At 49.2% G+C, this 19,145-nt stretch overlaps 1 protein-coding gene across 1 annotated transcript in view; it reads right to left on the reverse strand.

Moving 5' to 3' along the window:
* Window positions 1-17,972, reverse strand: part of Ano2 (anoctamin 2) — a 332,547-nt gene extending 314,575 nt beyond the window's left edge. The window contains exons 1-2 of the mRNA XM_032906571.1: window positions 17,952-17,972; window positions 16,182-16,508 (exon numbers count right to left, since the gene is read on the reverse strand). Coding sequence (XP_032762462.1) covers window positions 16,182-16,508; window positions 17,952-17,972 — 348 coding nt within the window. The remainder of the gene's footprint in view (window positions 1-16,181; window positions 16,509-17,951) is intronic.
* Between the last annotated feature and the right edge of the window lie 1,173 nt (window positions 17,973-19,145).

Genomic DNA, 19,145 nt, shown 5'->3' on the forward strand with positions numbered 1-19,145 from the left:
AAAGGCTGACACACATTCGGTTCACCATGGATCTGGAAAGGGAGAGGCCACCACAGCGCAGCCCCGCCCCTCTCTGGCCCTCATTCACTTCATGTGCTGAGTATTTCTTTAGAATGGGTGATGGTGCTCACAAGAAGCCAAGGCCAAGAGGGCAGGAAGGAGTCTGCTTGTTCTCGCTCAGGAGAGCCAGAAAACAGCAAACAGCTGGGACAGGTCTCTGTCTAGGTCACTCCCCTGCTGGGAGCATTGGATGGCTTTCTGTGTTCATCAGTTCAGACGTGTTCCTGGGAGGACTCTGACTATGGAGGGGTTGGGCCTCTCAGCAGGGTCACTGGCTGTCCCCATCCTGGCCCCATGTGGTGTCCTGGGAAGCCACATTTCCAAGACTGCATCTGTGGCTGCAGAAGGGACCTGGAGATGTCAGCAAGCCCAGGCAGGAAGTAACATTGAGCGGATTCAACCTGGAAAAATGTGGCCACTGCATCAGGGGATAAATAATCAGAAACACAAATCCTCAGGTGGGAGGGGGGGTGCCTGGAACGGGGCGCAACCAGCCAGCATTTGGACAGGAGCTTGCAACGTGATCCAGTGATGAGAATTTGTGAACTGGATGCAAAGAGGTGATACCCCAGTGAGAACCAGGAAGGAACAGGGGTGGGGCTGAGCAGCTGCTCCAGGGCTCCTGGGAGGCTAGAACAGAGACCAAGCAGAAATGGCAGTAGGCAGGCCAAGTCAGACTGCAGAGAGCAGAGGTCGTGGGCAGCTGACTGGAAGCCTGGCACAAGGTCAGGAGGCAGGGTGTGGCCCAAATGACCCTAAGCCTTGTCTTGAACTTTAGCTGTGACTGCGGAACTCCAGCAGCGGACGTGTTTGTTGATGCGGGTAGATGGAGGAACCCAAAGCAACAGAAAACGCTCAAGTTCAAGTAACCGGGTCAGTCAGTTGCGTGTCCCAAGTCAGAAGCAGAGCTGGGGAAAAGGTTCTGCTCAGCAGACAGTGAGACTCCCTCCTCCCCAAGCCCATAATCCTTCCACTGCTCCACTGCCTAGAACATGGGAGCCTCAAGGATAAAGCCCCTGAGAGAAATCTTCACGTACATTAAACCCAGTGGGACCAATCAACTGCATGCCATCTGACGGAGGCCTTGGCCATCATATACTTGCTCTAGAGGGATTTAGGCCAGACCTTAAGAAGAACTTCCCTCTTGAGTCTTGAGATATTGCATGAGTAAGCAAAAGAGGCGGTTTCAATGATTCTTCTTCAAAAGGTTTATTAGCTAAATTGTACTTAGTACAAAAAGGAGGCATCCCCTTGGCAGTGGATGAGAGGAGCACCTTGCTTCAAACAAAAAATGAAACTCCGAAGCCAAGGTTTAAGTGGCAAACAAATTAACGTGAGTGTTCACTAAAAGAAAAGAAAGCCATCGGGGTAACATTAACTTGGTTAAACTTAAAAATAGGCTCTCTGTGTGACAAGCCGGACTTCTAGATCGAACTCTAACAGAGAGATGGAGCGTTTCTGCAGGAGCCCAGGGTGCACAGGTCTCTATGGCAATAGGAACATCTTCCTCGGAGCCATGTTGTGGGGCCCTTTGTAATGAAGCACCAGGCCTCGGGTCTTCATCTTGGGAGAGATTTAGGGAGGGAAGGAGGGGCAGCTGTTGTGCGTGGCCTCTGAAGGCCGTAGCAGATGTCGGAGCCTCTCCCTGGCCCACACCAGAGCAGAAGAAACACAGCCAGGGCCCTGGTTGAGACTTGACTTATACAAGGTCTTCACAGCTGCAAAGAACAATAAAAGCTCTTGGAGAAACTTCAGATCTAAGATTAGGGAGCTAAAAGAGCAACAAATGTTGGGGTTCCCAGAGCCCCACCTGAGGTACCAAATGTTGGGGTTCCCAGAGCGCTACCTGAGGTACACTCATGATTGTCACCTCATATTGTCACTTGCCTCCTCATCCAACATTAAACTCCCCCATCTACAATGTGGCAGAAATCACCCAACTAGGTTACTGTGGAGAACAAGGAGTGTGGGGCCCACACGGGGCATCCAACCTTACATCAATCACTGACAGATTGGGGTGCAGCATCGCTCTGACATTGGAACTGAGTCTTCTGCCAGAACTTTCTCCTTCTAGGGATTTCCGAGTACACTACCATTCTTGGTTCCTGTCACCCCAGTGAGACAGGATGTGTGTAGAGAGGAAGGGAGAATAGAGACAGAGATAAGGACAGAGACAGACACAGGGACTGGGTGACAGGGACAGAGACAGAGAAAACAAGGTCAGGGCAGACACCTTGCAATTACCCATCTGGGTAAAAGTGTCAAGCAGATAGGCCATGGCCTGGAGGGAATTATGTTGTGCATTTGGGACCAGGAGATCCTAGCCTATCCATGTAATTCTGCCTGGCTTAGATTTGGATTAATGACTGAATTAGCTTCCCTTTCCTGAGCATCCTCACAGCAGGCTGGAATGACCCAGAATGCCAGAGGCAGTGAGCAGATTAGGCATCTGCCTGACTAATTAGCCCCTGTGAGGAGGGAACCGACAGCTTTACAGTGGTCACCCTTTGTAGTGCAAAGCAGTCTCCAACCTTCTCTCTTTCACTCAACCCTGACATCCCAGAAGGTGCTCCCTGTGTAACGGTGCTCCTCCTCTCAGGGTCTGGGAGACCTCTGCACTCAAGAGGTGCTCCATCCCACACATCACATAGCTGACACACATTAGGCTCTGAAGTAAGCGGCTTAAGAATGCTTGGGTAAAGGAAGGAGGGGGCGGTCCCATCTGGGGCCAGAGCTGCTGCCAGAGAGCCAGTGGGATGTGGTTTCCAGCATTCTGCATTCTGCATTCTGCATTCTGCCCCACCTGCTGCTGTTGCTTTGATCCTGGTTTTGTTTGGGTGTTTTGTTTTGTTTTGTTTTGTTTTGTTTTGTTTTGTTTTTTCAGAAGGGTGGCTGCAATAAATCCAGACAGTTGTGTCCAATCAGAGCAAGGGGCTGACTATGTTTGAGGGAAAAGGAAGGCCACTGAAGAGGAATGGAGAGCTTCCCTTGAAGAAACCCCTCCTGACTCGACCTCATCCCTCCTGCTACCCAGGGGCAGAAATAACCAGAGCAGCTAGGGACGATCTCAGCTCAGTCCTGCTCACATGTGCTGGTATGCCACACTGTCCTCTCTGTGTGGCTGTACTCTCACAAGCTCTCCAGATGTCACGGGACTCCAGGCCTCCACAGTCTAGGCCCTGTCCCCATCTTCCGGTCATCCTAGCCGTGCCTTCCAAGAAGCCTGACTGCCTGTCACCCCAGCCTTCTGGCTCCAGACCCATCCACCCCCTCAGGAGTTGTCTGATGCAGGCTGAGTCTGACCACACACATAGTCCCTAGGTAGCTTAAGGTAGATACAGGAGCCCAGCTATCACCTGCCCACTACCTCCTACCTACGACTGAAGGAAAAGAAACAGTCTGCAGAGAGAGGAAGCCAAGAACGGAACATCCGTTCTCCACTCCTGGGCCCTTTTAAATAACCAGATACTCCAGATACTGGGGGCCAGGACCGCCCTTCCCATTCTACACAGGGGTAAGAGCAGAAGGGTACTACAGCCACCAAGCTCAGTCTCAGGTCCAGATCCTGGGGTGGCACAAATCGTACAAGTTACCAACTCCCCATCACTTTAGACTAGGGGACATGCTGTTCAGGGATTCAGTATGGTCCACAGTTCTCCTGACCACCTCCCATCAGACAGCTGCACTCCTTCAGAAGGTGGGAAGAGGGGCTGGGGAGAAGGCTCAGTGGTAAAAAAGCACTGGTCATTCTTCCGGAAGACCCAGCTTTGATTCCCAGCACAAACGTGGCTGCTCACAAGCACCTGTAGCTCCAACCCCAAGGCACCCATCGCCCTCGTCTGGTCTCTGCGGGTACTGCATGTGCATGCTACACATACACCCTGGACACACAAAATAAAGACAAAAGTTAAAAAATATTTTTTTTTAAAACTGGTAAGATTGGAAAGAAGCTCAATTTAACTTGGGTGGGAAACACACAAGGAGTTAAAAGTGCAAATGTAAGCACGGTGGGTGTACTGGCTAGTTTTATGTCAACTTGACACTGACTAGAGCCATTGTAGAAAGAGCAACCTCAATAGATAAAATACCTACACTGGATTGGCCTCTGTACAAGTCTATGGTGCGTTGTCTTGATTGGTGACTAAGATGGGAGGGCCCAGCCCATTGTGGGTGTTGCCATCCCTGGGCTGGTGGTCCTGGGTTCTATAAAGACGCAGGCTGAGCAAGCCATGTTGAGCGAGCCAATAACCAGCACCCCTTTGTGGCCTCTGAATCAGCCCCTGCCTCCAGGTTCCTGCCCTGCTTGAGTTCCTGTCCTGACTTCCTTTGATCATAGACTGTGATGTGGTAGCATAAGAAAAATAAACATTTTTCTCCTCCTGTTGCTCATGATACGTCATCATATCACTAAAAGCCCTAAGACACTGGGAGGGCCAACTTGTCTGACTATACTTTACTACTCATGAAGCGTTTCCCCTGGGGAGTTGTAACGTACAGATCACAAATACGAGATAGAGTGAGTGTGGCCAAGAACTTGTACAAAGACACACATCCGGGAAACGAGCCCTTCAATCTATACCCAGATCTCATCCCAGGGTGGCACACCACTGGGGAAGAGGACAGTAGTCACCACCTGATTTTGTAATCATTCAGCAAACGGCCCATGCTGGCAGGCTATGGCCTAGGTTACTCTAGACATGTCTTCCCACCTCCACAGTGCATCCTGGGAACAGTACATGGCAATGCACACAACACTGTATTCACACGTGGGTAGTGTGCACAGGAAACTGGCACCAGGTCCACACAAACTCCAGGTGGCCCAGGGCTTCCACCCTGAAACCTTTGGGGATTCCTGTGTTTTCACCTCACAGAGGTTAGAACACAGCAGCTCATCCATCACATTCCTTCCCTCCTGATTGGCTATTCCCAAAATGCCGCAAAAGGCTCAGCCCTCCCTGAGCCTTGAGAAACACCAGACCTCCCATAGCTGTGGGTGACTTAGGTGCAAGACCCTAGGCTGGCAGAGCCCTGAGACTCAGGAGCATGACCTCATTGGTTCCTACACTCCGATCCCTACAGGGTCTAACAACCACATAATACAACAAAAAGCAGCAGGTGAGGCCACACCCAAGCCAACAATGCCCCTCCAAAATGGGTTCACATTCTGTAGATATCACAATAAACCCAGGGTTCCCTAAGAGCAAAACCACAAGGTCTGTCCCCTGAATCTTAACAGATTCACAAACCCTCTAATTTCAGCTGAGCTTCTGGGCAGAGGACTGAGTATGGAGTCTAGTCTCTCTGAATAAACATCATGACCAAAGGCAAGTTGGGCAGGAAAGAGTTTATTTGGCTTGCATTTCCATGTCACAGTCTGTCATTAAAGGAATTCAGGCCAGGAGCTCAAGGCTGGAGGCAGAGACCATAGAGGAACACTGCCCACTGGATTGCTCCTCTTGCCCTTGCTCACCTAACTTTCTTATACAACCCAGGACTGACCGTCCAGAGGTGGCACTGCCCACAGTAGGCTGGGCCATCCCACATTAATCATTAATCAAGCAAATACCTCTACTTCAGGCTGGAAAGATAGAATAACCATTAAAAGCTAGACTCACAACCATAAACATAAGAAAATGGCCCCACAGACTTGCCTCCTGGCCAATCTCATTGAAGCAATCATTCAACTGAGATTCCATCTTACCGGATAACTCTAGCTTGTGTAGAGTTGACAAAACACTAACCATTACAGGTTCCCAGGATGCATCTGTCCTTTCTGGTAATGTAAACTCGGCAATCAGTCCTGCTCGCTGCCCCCGCCTTTATGCCCACCATAACCATCAGCTTAGGTCCCTTTCTTCTCATCATCTATGGCTGAGAATACATGGAGGTGAGCCATGGCTTTATTGGTGACCAGCCCACAAGCAAATGCATTGTCTCCTTTGGAGAAAGGCCACCACTCCACGCAAAGCTACCAATCTGCACACCCAAAACAAGAGCCAGCCCGGCAAACCCAGTGCACAGTTGGATATTGTAGGTTTGGGGATGGCGGACCAGGAAGGGCTATTAGAGACTCCCAGGACCCAGTTCCTTTTGAAAAACCCTTTGCAAAAGTCTTTAAATTCCCTGAATGTTTAATCCCAACATTCAAACTAGGAATTGCTTTGTAAATAACCCACGGAGCATGCAACAAGGGAAACACCCCACCCAGATTGCATTGTGAATGAAATATGGCTAGCCAACTCTGAGACTTTTTGTGCATGCTCTACACTCTTCTGCCTGCCTCTTCTGGAAGAAGGCTGACAGGCTCCAAATATTGAACAGAAGGTACACAAGAACGAAACAGAACTGAGAAAGTTACGGCAGTCCTGCGATGGCTCAATGAACTGGGAAACACATTCTCAAGTTTTACCTCAGCTTGGAACCTTTTCTGTGGTGCTAGCCCTCCAGCTGGTGGGTTGGAGCATTCTGGGCAAGCACTCTTCACTGACCTACAATTGTTAGTTCACTATGGTCTACCTCAATCCAAGCTATATAAAACCAGCATTGTCAGAGTCATGATTTGGTAAGCCCATGATGCATGCCTAAGCCTCTCCTGTCCCACATGAAGTGTCAGCTCCGGGGAGCAGCAGGTAGGAGAGAGCAGGACTCAGGAGCCTTCTCCTCACTCCCTTCCTGGGTTCAAACAGACCATGGACACTAACCCCTGCCTCCAAAGCACAGTGGATACTCTAGTGACTAATTCACAGGTCCCAAAATCCCGGGGCCCAAGATAAAACATCTCTATGCCTCTCTAAGCCCCTAGCAGAAGCTGCAAATGTCCCCAGCTGGTCTCCCTCACACCAGGAAGGCAAGACTCCTGGTAGTTATATAGGTTTGGAGAAAAAATTTAAAGATTTGTCAACTGTTTTGAGACACAAAACCCAAGACACACCAGTGAGATGCAAGGACCTCTCTTTAGAATGTTTAGAAATGTATAGTAAGGACAAGACTGAGTTTATAGACGGAGGTTTTCAAGTATAAACAGGGGCTGGGATTATGGTCAGTAACATACTTGCCCAGTGAGCATGGCCACCTGAGCTCAGGACCTCAGCACCCATGAAAAAGCAGGATGCAGCCATTCCTACCTGGAATCCTAGCATAGGGGCAGCAGAGGCAGAAGGATCCTTGGAGTTCACTGTCCAGCCAACCTAACCTGCTTGATGAGCCCCAGGTCCTAGAGAGAGACACTGTCTCAAAACATAAAGGACCGGGCTGGAGAGATGGCTCAGCGATTAAGAGCACCCGACTGCTCTTCCAGAGGTCCTGAGTTCAATTCCCAGCAACCACATGGTGGCTCGCAACCATCTGTAAAGAGATCCGATGCCCTCTTCTGGTGTGTCTGAAGACAGCTACAGTGTACTCATATATAATAAATAAATAAATAAATCTTATTAAAAAAAACATAAAGGACCAAAGCCCAAAGCTGCCTTCCACAGGCACATGTGTGCACACATACACACGTGCTTGCACACCTGCACACACAGGAATATGCGTGTGAGCACACACATACACACACACACACACACACACTTTCAAAGTATGACTAAATATGTGAAATTAGTAACCTACTTACTTCTATATCCACACATTAAATGAGGCCTATCAACACACCAAAACTACATCATAATTCAGAAAATTTACATACAGAGGAATGTAAATATTTTGAAGATTTCTACCATGACCAAGATGTGGTCATCCCTGTGAGTGGCAAAGTCACAGAAACACATAAATAACTTTAATTGTAGTGAATGCTAACTTTCAGTTAAGTGGTTTGTTTGGTTTCCTGCCATCTGAGTTTCTAGAGTCTAACCCTGAAATCCATTCACAAAATCCACAAGACCAGAAAACTCCTACTGCTACCTGATGACTCCTGAGGTTACCAGGCATAGCAGACCGGGGTGGCAGGAAGGCTTTCCCTGCACAGAAAGGACAGAAAGACAGAGCACCCCTGCAAAGCACTTCCCATCTGTCAATGGAGATGCACTCATTCTGCTGTGAACCACACCCACTTGAGATAAACTCTCTGGTGGATAATCTTTGCTGTCAAGTTAGCTGCGTTTGGAATCACCTAGAAGATTGGCGAGGTGTATCTGTGGGTGTCTACGATGGGATTCCCAGAGAAGGTGAACTGAGTGGGGAGGTACACCCTGACTGTGGGCAGCCACCATCCCACAGGCCTGGGGCCAAGATGTAACAAAGAGAAGAGGTGAAGGCCAGCCCAGAGCGAGCTTACACTTTCCTCTACTTCCTGATGCAGGCTCCCACCGCCATGATGCTCTTCCCAAATATGTGAGGCCAAGTAACCAAGGAAGGAACCCTCTGAGATCAGGAGCCAAATTAACCTTCCCTCCTTTAAGCTGTTCCTTATTAGGCTTTCTGTTAGAGCGGCAAGAAAAGCTACTGGAGTCTGAACATGCACACCAGCATCTTGGCACATGTCATATAAGCACGGAAACACAGTCCGCTCACATCTGCCTGGACCCCACCATCTGGGACATGGGCAGGGAAGATGGCTTAACTAGGAAGCTTTAAAGTAGGGTTCAGAATTTCCAAGTCTCTTCCTGAGACTCTCCACATTTCCGTAAGCTGAACTTCTGTATGATTCTCTCAAGTCTATCTTGCCTTGAAAGCAGGCACTAAGTCTCATTAGCCTCTGTGTCACCCAGGTCAGGACCTAGTGCTCACAAGGTCCTTCAGAAATGTCACAAGTTGGGAAGCGAGACAGAGCAGTAGGAGGGACAAGTGACTCTCAAGTGACAAATGGAAATGGGATATCTTTCATAGTGTGTTTCCCAGATCCCAAAACACTAAGCAGTGCCCCCAGAAGGAATGATTAGCCAGGAAGAGACCAACTGTTGCCCAACTCTCTCTTCACCACAGAGCTTCCAAAATGACTGCTAGCAACTATAGAGCGATGTGGAGATCTTTGACAGCCAGTATAGGTCCGTTATCCGGACGCCATTTGTGAACCCCTACTACCACCATCCCTGGAATACCAGCAGCATTCCTGCCTCATGGGAAGATAACGACTTCATTTCCAGGAAAACAGACTGAGCAGAGTAAAAGCTTACCCTCTTGCCTTGATGCTTGCACACATTGTCTATGGTCAGTTTGTTTGAACAAAGTATCAGTTACTTTAGTGAGCTGCAAGCCACATCCTCTCCTGGACCGCACAGTTCTTACTCTCTAATGTGACTGAAAGAAATCTTCACAAATGCTTTATGATCCATTTCCTCCCGAATAGCATGTGGTAACAGAAAACAAGCAAAACACACAGCTAGAAAATCGGATACCCCAGGGCCAGAGCCCTTCACAAGGATAAGCATACTTGGACCATAGAATGGCTATGACAAGTCAGAGCCTGGAAGTTTCCTTCCAGTGCCTTTGAAAGATCCAACAGGGTACCAGATGTGCCTCTTGGCAAACTCGAAGCACAGGTTTAAAAGACTGGAGAAAGAGCTCCCACAGATCCTTCCATCTTCTCTCCCTAGACTCGTCGCTCCTTCAAATCATTGACAATGCATTGTCTCCATGGCTAGGACAGTGAGGATCCAAACACTTCCCAAGGGAATAGCAGGGAATGGGAGACCTGGAACCAACCAACTGGGCAAGGTTCTTCATGCTCCCTGGTCCATGGGAAAGGACAGTTGCTCTTCTGTCTACCTCGATGAGGTTGCTAGGGTGAGCAAGAGATGGGAAGACTGATGCCCATTTTTGTTCATTTTTCATCATAAGGAAATAGATACCTGGACTGGAGTGGAGGTGGGAGCTTCACCTCCTTCCTTGCTTTCCTCTGGGTCTTCACTTCAGGCCTGCCCACTGAGATCTGGTCCCACCTACCCTTCTGTGGCTCTGCTCTAAGCTGCATGGCCCCAGGGCTGTCTTGTTGTATTCCTAAAGATCCCTCAGGACAGGGAAGAGGCAAGAGAAAAACACAAGGCTCCAGCGAGCTGCTCTGAGGTGGGAATGAGGAACACATGCAAGACCAGAGGACATGCTCACACTCCTGAGAGCATAACAGCCAGGCCACAGAACAGGGGACTACACACCACCAAAACCCATGTCAGCACTTCCTTGCCCTGACCACGCTCTTCCGGGAACACACACCCTACTCTCTCCCAAGGAGGCAAAAGACTCATTTCCAAACAGAGTCAGTTGGGCTCTGAAGACCCTGTTCCTTAGGAAGCACACCACCACCTCACACCAGCACCAGCTGCCTGCTCAGTGTGTGCTTGTGCCATATAGCTACAGGAAAGACTGTGTGACACTGTCACCCTAGGAAACCAAACAGCAACGTTTTCAATATTTAAAGTGCTGGCGTCTCCTAGAGAAAAAAGCCAAAGAAAGATCTGGAACCCTAAGAGGAGAAGCTGGTTTGGCAAGAGCTCTGAGAAAGCAAGAAGAGCAGCAGCCAGTCTCACCCTCTCACCCTAAAACCTGCATCTACAGCACAGAGGGAGAGATGACGACCCAGGCAGCTTAGTTCTCCAGAGACCAAAAGACTCGGGTCCTAGGGCTCGCTACTCTGCAACTACTAATACATACCCCGGATAGAAAGGGGGAACATAGCACCCCTAGAACTCAACTTGTGTCCCCTGCCGAGATCTCCATGGATACCTGGTGAGTGTGGCCTCTGTCTACTGGATGGTTGTGAAGACTGAGTGCCCAATCAGAACAGAATCGTGTTCTGTGGTACCACAGATCCAGTCAGGAATTTCCCAAAGAACACTGTTTCAACCATTCAGTCAAAAAAAAAAAAAAAAAAAAAAAAAAAAAAAAAAAAAAAGAGGTAAAAAGGAAAAGTCAAAAACCTAAAGACATTCTTTAAGAACCTAAAGATATTGCAATACCGTGGCTTTCACTCCTGTCTCAAGTGGACCATAATGAGAGGTTATGATGTCACACATTCTATATGTTCCTTTCCATTGATGGAAGGCAGTCACTCAGGATCCATTGTCAGATGGATGCCCAGGCCCACAGTCAGGAGATGGGCTCCTCTCTGTAGAGAAAGAAGCTTTAGTCCCTCCTGGTTCTCACCTGATGCTGAGTTAGGGAGAAAAGAGATTGGCCCCTCAAAAGATGCTGTGGTTTCCAGGGCCTCCCAGTCAGCACATGGCCTTCTCTGTGACTGACACTGCCAGACAGCTTATCGGAGCTACTCAAGATGGTACCAGGCATGACAGTGTCAGCAGAAGCTATCAGTTCTCCAGCGTCCTAACTCTAGGAAAGCCAACAATGCAGGGGGATCTGGCCTCCATATGGGTACCTTCTCTTCCACTTCTGTTTCAAAGATAAATCTGCATGGGCTTTGAAATTTCAGGGCCAGAAGATGCAGTAAGATCTCGCCTCAAGTGTCAGAACACTCTCCTGGCCTCTTCCTACGTTGCTCGCCTCACATGGCTCTGGAACTCCCTCCCCAAACACCCCTGGTGGTGACATGCATCTCGGTCTCCATTTTGTCCTGCTGGCTCTTTAGTCCAAAGCAGAAGGTTCGGAAGGCAAGTGTGGACAGAGGGACCTCCTAGCCCTTCCACAGAGGCCTTATCCAGTGTATCCATGGCCCTGTGAGAACCAGAGGAATGTTAGTTCTGGCTGAGCACACTCTCAGACAGCTGCAACTGGCCTCCCATTTAGGGGAGATTTCCATATCGGAAGAAGTGGTCCTCGGTTATATGAACTGGTAACAAGGATACAAGCTCCTCTGTGGGCCACAAGCATCCCTGGGGGTAGTTCTAACCTGAATTATCCTCCACTGGCCAAGCAGAAGAAGGCATAATAGGCCAACTCCCATATCTCTGGTAATATTCTCAATTGCCTTCAAAGGATGAGTATGGGCAAGGCAGTGCAATAAAATTCACACTCAAAACAAAAAGGGAAAGGGGGAGGAGAAGAGGAAGAAGAGGAAGCGAAAGAAAGGAGGAAGAAGATGATGAGGCAGAGAAGGAGGGAAAGGAGGAAGAGGAGAAAGAGGAGGAGAGGAAGAGGAAGAGGAGGAGGAAACACAAGCTGGGGAGTGTACAGCAATACCACCCTGTTTAAGGAAAGGGCCAGAAATGAATTCTGCCATATTCGGAGCCTTTTGGGCACAAGGTTCTTTTCCAAGTGAATAACTTTAATGGGCATCTGACAGAAACCCTTTTCTGTTTCACTGTTCTTAAAGTCAAAGTGAAGTCAGAGCCTAAAAGACAGCCCAGTCCAGGGGAGAGAAAGAGGTGGGACCTTGATAAGGAGCTGTTCAGAAGCCCACAGTCTCCGTGGATGACTCTCCCACTGGTGTTTAGCACCAAGATGTGGTGGGGGAGGAAGAAAAGCCAAGAAGACTAGGAAACAGTGGCCCTGCATGGGTTGAGAGTTCACCCTTGGTCTTGTTGAGGTGGTCCACAGGGAGAGGTAACCTAAGTGTCCCTTGCTATGAAGGGAATGAAAGGTCAACTGTAGAGTCCATAAATGACCCTTTAGAAATAAAGGTTTTATATATATACATATATATATGTGTGTGTGCATATATATATATATATACATATATATATATGCAGAAAGTGAAGACTCCCACACAGAAACAGTAAAGTAAGAAGCAGAGTGAGCTGCAAAGAGTGCATTTTAAGTAATTAAAAGTGCATACAGTCCCCCCCCCAAAAAAATGTCAGCATCAAAAGGAGCCTAGAGATAGGACGATGAAACACAATGCTTCAGCCCAGGAGGGGAATCTAGAATAAAGGACAGCAGTTAGGAACAACTCTGAATAGAGCATGGGTTAATAATAATGTGCCGATGTTGGTTCATTAATTGTAACAAGAGTGCCACATTAATAAAACGGTAATAACAGGGGAAGCCAGGCACAGGGTAGGACACAAGAGCTCTGTGTACCATTTCTAATGTCTTATAACTATAAAACAGTTCTAAATAATGGTCTATTTTTAAAGATGAAAGGAAAAATACAAAATTGCACACAGCATTTCCCAGAACCGTGATGTGCTAGAATGATTGCCTATGGAGAGAGTAGGCAGTGAAGAACAAGGAGAGCATTTGCAAATGGTGATAACGATGACAATGTGCCAAGGGTGCAGAGAGCAGCTAACTTCCCCAACGTGTAATCCCAACACCGGCAGGGTGCTTGTCAGAGAGAAGGAATCCCATGGTGGAGTCGGTCATCATAGCGCCAGGAGTGGGATGGTACAAGGGACTCAGGGAGGCTGATCCATGAGGAAGAACTGTTTGGTGAACCTTAAAGCCAGAGGGCGCTGGGAGGGAGAGCCTTTGGTAGTTGTACAATAGAGACAACTTTACAAGACAAGGTCCTCATCTAACATCAGCCACCCTTGGCCCTCTCTGGGCCCTCTTGATTCTCAGCCTAGGTCATGAGCACTGAGCGGAGGGTACGAAGGATGGGCAGATACATTGATGGCAGTGATAAGAGACCAGGCCAGCTACAGTCGGGTTCAGATCAATGTTAAATACATTAGCCCGGGGACCATAGGAGACACATTTGAGAAATTTTTTAAAAATTTCTACAAAGCTGCTCATCATTGATCTGAAATTCAATTTTAATAAAGCACCTATATTTTGCTTGTTATTTATGAAAGCTCTGAATACTAAAAGCAGTGGCAGCGTGCTGTTCTGTGTTCTGCATTTGCCAGTCTCTCTGTCTTTTTACCAACCCTGGGAAGGGTGTGCTGCTATTCCTGTTTACACGCAAGAAAGCTCTGACTTTAAGGTCCTAAGTTAGTAGAAAATGCTTGAGAGGGAAACACACCTAATCAATCAGCCTTCTGGGTGCCCCCTCCTGAATGTGACCTGTACTGTTTCCCAACCAAGTCCACACCCTGACATCTAGAGACAGCTGTGTGCACTGTAAGCACTCAAGAGTTCCTTGCATGGCCATGATCTTGAAGGTGCCCGCTTAGCTGACTCCTAGTAAAAGAACCAAATGAACTTTGGGTTTCAAACAGCAAAAGTCAGGAACTCACAATAAAGGGGCCCAAAGTGACTCAACAGATTACTAGGTGACCTAGAGGAAGGAGGAGCCATGTACCACAAGGGCCTGAGTCAAGATACAGTCACCGCACCTGAGGACAGAAAAGGAATGGATAATCTATGGGACCCCCTTCCAGTATGAAGCCATCATAATGTTAATCTCACGGGTTAGTTTCCAGATAAGAATGCCTTCCCAGCAGGACACTCTTTTTAAATAGCTCAGTCCTAAATGCAATGTCTTCCTCGGACCCCTCCCCTCAAGGCCCAAGGATCTATTTGAAAAGGGCAAAGCAAAGATGGTAAGAGGTGGGCGCTGAAGCTTCGAAGGAAACGGTCTCTAGCAGATCCGACAGGACTCATGCGCGTGTGATCACACAGACTATGGCAGCATCACAGAGCCTGCATGGGCTCTAGCCAGATGGAATCCTAGCACAGAGAGGGGAAAGTGGTCCTGGGTCCCACTCCTAACCAAGAAGCTATTTACCACTAATGATCACTGCCAAAGGGAAAATTTGTTTTCTCCAATGGAGCGCAGCTGGGCCTATCAACTATTTGCAGGGCAGGCCTCATACCCAGGACTAGGTAGCCAACACCACGCAAACTCCTTGGCTGTTTTGTGGATATTTTTGTTTCTGTTGCTGTTGTTGTTGTTGTTGTTGTTGTTGTTGCTTTTTTTAAAACATTACTGGTCTTTTTTTGTTTTGTTTTGTTTTGTTTTGTTTTGATTGTTGTGGGCAGTTGCTTTTTGAGGAGGATGCGTAAAATTGGACGGGAAAGGAGGTGGGGAGAACCTGGGAGGAATTAGGAGAGTGGGGAAAACGTAATCAAAACATATTGCAAGAAAAAATTATTTTAAAAAAAATCATAGTACACACTCATTGAGCACCTCGTGTATACCAGATATTGTGCTTCTTGTTTTCATTTCTCCACATGACAGCGGGACATGTAACACCAGATCCTTGCTTTTCAAATAAGAACCTTACGTTTCCTCCAAGGGGCCAATTACAAGATATGTATTGTGGCACACATTCTATCCCAGGTTCTAGGAATGTGGCAGAAAATGAAACAAAACCCCTACCTTCACGCAGCTGGTGGGGCACAGAGAAGAGACAACCCTACCACATTGCCGTGGGGAGCATCGCTAAGCTAAGCAGGATCAGGAAAAGGAGAGCGGGGGCCAGGGGTGGAAAATGAAAGGCTTGATGACGTTTTAGAGGGGATGGCCAGGGAAGGAGGAGAGAGGAGAGACCTGAAGCGAGGGCATGGGTCTGAGTAAGAGCTCCTGGAAGAAAGGACTCCCTCAGAGTCCTTATACCCTGAGGCCAGGGTGGCCGACCCAGAACTATGCTCAGGCCGGTGGCTGGCCCGGAAGAGAATTTTGAGTGAAGAGAGATTAGAGATAGACAGTTTGGAAGAAATAGGAAGGCCAGGATATTTTGAAAAGATGAGAGTGTTCTGGATAGGCAAGTGCGTGGATGGGTAGGAGGATGAGTGGAAGGTTGGGTGGATGGATGGGTTCATGGATGGGTTCATGGATGGGTAAGTAGATTTCCATGGATTGCCTTAGCCTACTTACCAAGGGTGAAGTACAGATATGTATACACATACATACACATGTATACACACACATATATACACACACATACCTTACAGATTTATAAAATATGTCCAATGATGTCTCATTCAGTTCCCTAAAGCATCCCATTACAAGTTCCTCAGGGTGCTCTGAGTATACCCATCCCTTACTGAAGGGGGTCCCTATATCCCCACAAAGAAACTTCGATCCAAATCCAACAGGAAAACCAGGTCTCCATGCAAGGAAACCACTCTGGAGAAAGCCATACACCTTCGGGGAGCCATGTCTCGCCTTCCATCCCTAACCAGACTGTTAGGTGCTTTGTGTGTGTGTGTGATCAGGTATGGGCATAGCACACCACAACCATCCCACAGTCCAAAGCTATCACATTACCAAAACTCTGCCTCAAGGCCTTGGGCAAAAGTTCCCGCTTCACACAGAAGACAAAACCAAGCTGTCCGCCACAGCAAAGCAAAACTTTGCTAGCCACCAGGCCACCCCATCCTGAGACCTGTAACCTGGCCAGCCTCACCTCCAAGTCCTTCTCCAGCTCCAGCCCAGCCGCCATCAGGTTGTGCTCAAATTCATCTCGCTGCTCCCTCTTTTCCTCTTCGAGAGCATCCAGTGGCCCAAGTTCAACATCGCCAGGGCCCCCAGCATGCCGCTCCTTGCCTGTCTCCCCATTGGAGATAACAGCCAGCGAGTGTCCAGGGGAGCCGTGGCCCAGGTGTGCGCCTCGCTTCCGGTAGTGGTATGCGAGGACATAATCGACCTTCCTCTGGTTGTCGTGGAAGTGCATGCGGCTCAGACGGGCTTCCGAGGATGCAGGCTCATGGGCATCCAGGTAGTTATTGATGACCTGATCAGAGAAGGTAACACAGGTGGGGTCAGACGAGCAAGGAGAGTAAGAGACAGAAGAGGATGCGCTGGGATAGACTAGGACGCAAGTCTCTCAGAGGCCCCGCCTGTCCAATGGAAGGATCCGCAGCCTAAGCCCACCTGTCACACACAGCCCTCCACCCATGTGTGCAGTCTAGGCATCAGTACACACACACACACACACACACACACTCACACACACACACACACACACACACACACACACACACACACACATACACATACACACATACACACACACACACACACTCCACACAGAGACAGGACACACACACACACATAGAGAGCACACACACAAAAAGTACACACACACTCACACACACATACACACATACACACACACACACACACACACACACACACACACCACACACACACACATGCACACACCCACACACACACACACACACACACACACACTCATACACACATCACACACACACACACACACACTCACACACACACACACACACACACACACACCACACACACACACACACACACACACACACACACACACACACACACACACACACACACACACACACACACACACACACACACACACACACACACACACACACACACACACACACAGACACACACACACACACACACCATACACCACACACACACCACACACACACACACCACACACACACACCCACCACCCACACACACCCACCCCCCACCCCCACCCCCCACACACCCCCCACACCACACCACACACACACACACACACACACACACACACACACACACCATGCACACACACACCAAACACACACCACACACACCACACATACACACCATGCACACACACACCACACATACACACACACACACACCACACGCACACACAGACACACCACACACATCTCTGGTATCCAATACATATACACATACCAGAGAGAGACAGAAACAGAGAGAGACAGAGAGACAGAGATAGACAGAGACAGAGACAGAGACAGAGATAGACAGAGACAGAGACAGAGATAGACAGAGATAGGGAAAGAGACAGAGACTGAGAGAGATAGGCAGACACGCAGAGAGGCAGACAGACAGACAGACAGGCTAGCAGGCAGGCAGACAGGCAAGCAGGCCAGCAGGTGGACAGACTGCACACACCATTGCTAGTCCCCATGCTGCCCCAAACACGGAAGCCCATGCCCACTCCTGCTCACCAACACACGCATTCACACCTGCAAGCAGCCCCCTCCACTCACGCCTCCCTGGCTCGGCACTGCTGCACACATGTGAAGGCGTCCATGTGCACGGGCACACAGAAGCAAACTAACGCACAACCCTCCACATGCACCACGGCACACCCACACGTGTGCTGTGCCTGGCAGAGCTGCACGTGAGCCTGCAAACCCGCTCCACAGTCACCCAGCGTACTTACTGGCAGGTGTTCTGGATCCATCCCAACAAAAGCCAATTTCTCGCCTCCTCTCCCACCCACGGCAATTCACTGGACTCTCTGCCCCTCACAAATCCATCTCCTCCTCCTCCCCTTCCTCCCCTCCAGTCACTAGCAAGGGCCCTGCCGGTGACAGAAGCAGGGAAAGTGACTGCTTCCTCTCTCTTCCACTCTGGACTGCAGAGGTAGAGAGGGGAGGAAAGAGCGAGGCGGAGCAGGGTAGGGACCTGCCTCCCTCCCTCGGGGTGTTCCCTTGTTTATTACTGGTTTGATACCCAGCTGCCTCAGCAGCCACCTGAGAGGTCACCGGGGCAACCCGATGAAATGCCAGGCACAGGAGAGAGGCTCTCAGCCACCAGAGCTGAGGAGGCAGGTTTCTCAGGCCTGTGGGGACTGAGCCGGGAGTCTGCCCGCCCAACAGGTAGGAATCATCTGCCTCTCCTTGCCTTCTCATTTCCAGACGCTTCCCTGAAGAGGATAGCTAGGGTGCTGGAAAATGTGTGAAATAGGAAAGATAAAAGCATTCTACCCTAACCCAGGGCTTTTCATACAGGCACACATGAGCCACAAACTACAGGACGACTGGATGGGAGCCTCCCATGGGGCATCCCTTTGTACTTACAGAACGGTCTCGGGAACTCTCTCTCCTGGAGACCTGGCTAGGGTGTAGGCTAGAATTGTCCCTCTGTCCTGGGACCCGGGGACCGGGCACCTTGAGGTACTGCTGTCCGTGTCTGGGGCCCTGGCTTCCTCTGGCCATCGTCCGTGAACTCAGCCGACGTGGAGATCCAGGGAGCAGAGGGATGTCTGTGAGGAAGGAAGACAAGAGAGGCAACACAAGTTCAGGTGATAGGGATCTCAAGACACAGAATCTAAACCAGTTACAGTAGAGCTCTCCGTGGCTCCGTAGAAATGACCTGCGGTTGGGTGTGTTTCTTTGTAGCCTTGTTTGGCCACATTCATTTTGGCCAATGGGGTAACACCCTTACCAACCAAACACACACACACACACACACACACACACACACACACACACACACACACACTACAGCTGTCATAATCTCGTGTGTGTGTGTGTGTGTGTGTGTGTGTGTGTGTGTGTGCTTAGCATGCAATGGTGGGGCCCAAAGCCAGTGCTTGGTGCCTGTTGGGCAAAGCTCTCCACCATCAATCCAC

Source organism: Rattus rattus, chromosome 6, assembly GCF_011064425.1.
Source record: "Rattus rattus isolate New Zealand chromosome 6, Rrattus_CSIRO_v1, whole genome shotgun sequence".
NCBI lineage: Eukaryota > Metazoa > Chordata > Mammalia > Rodentia > Muridae > Rattus > Rattus rattus.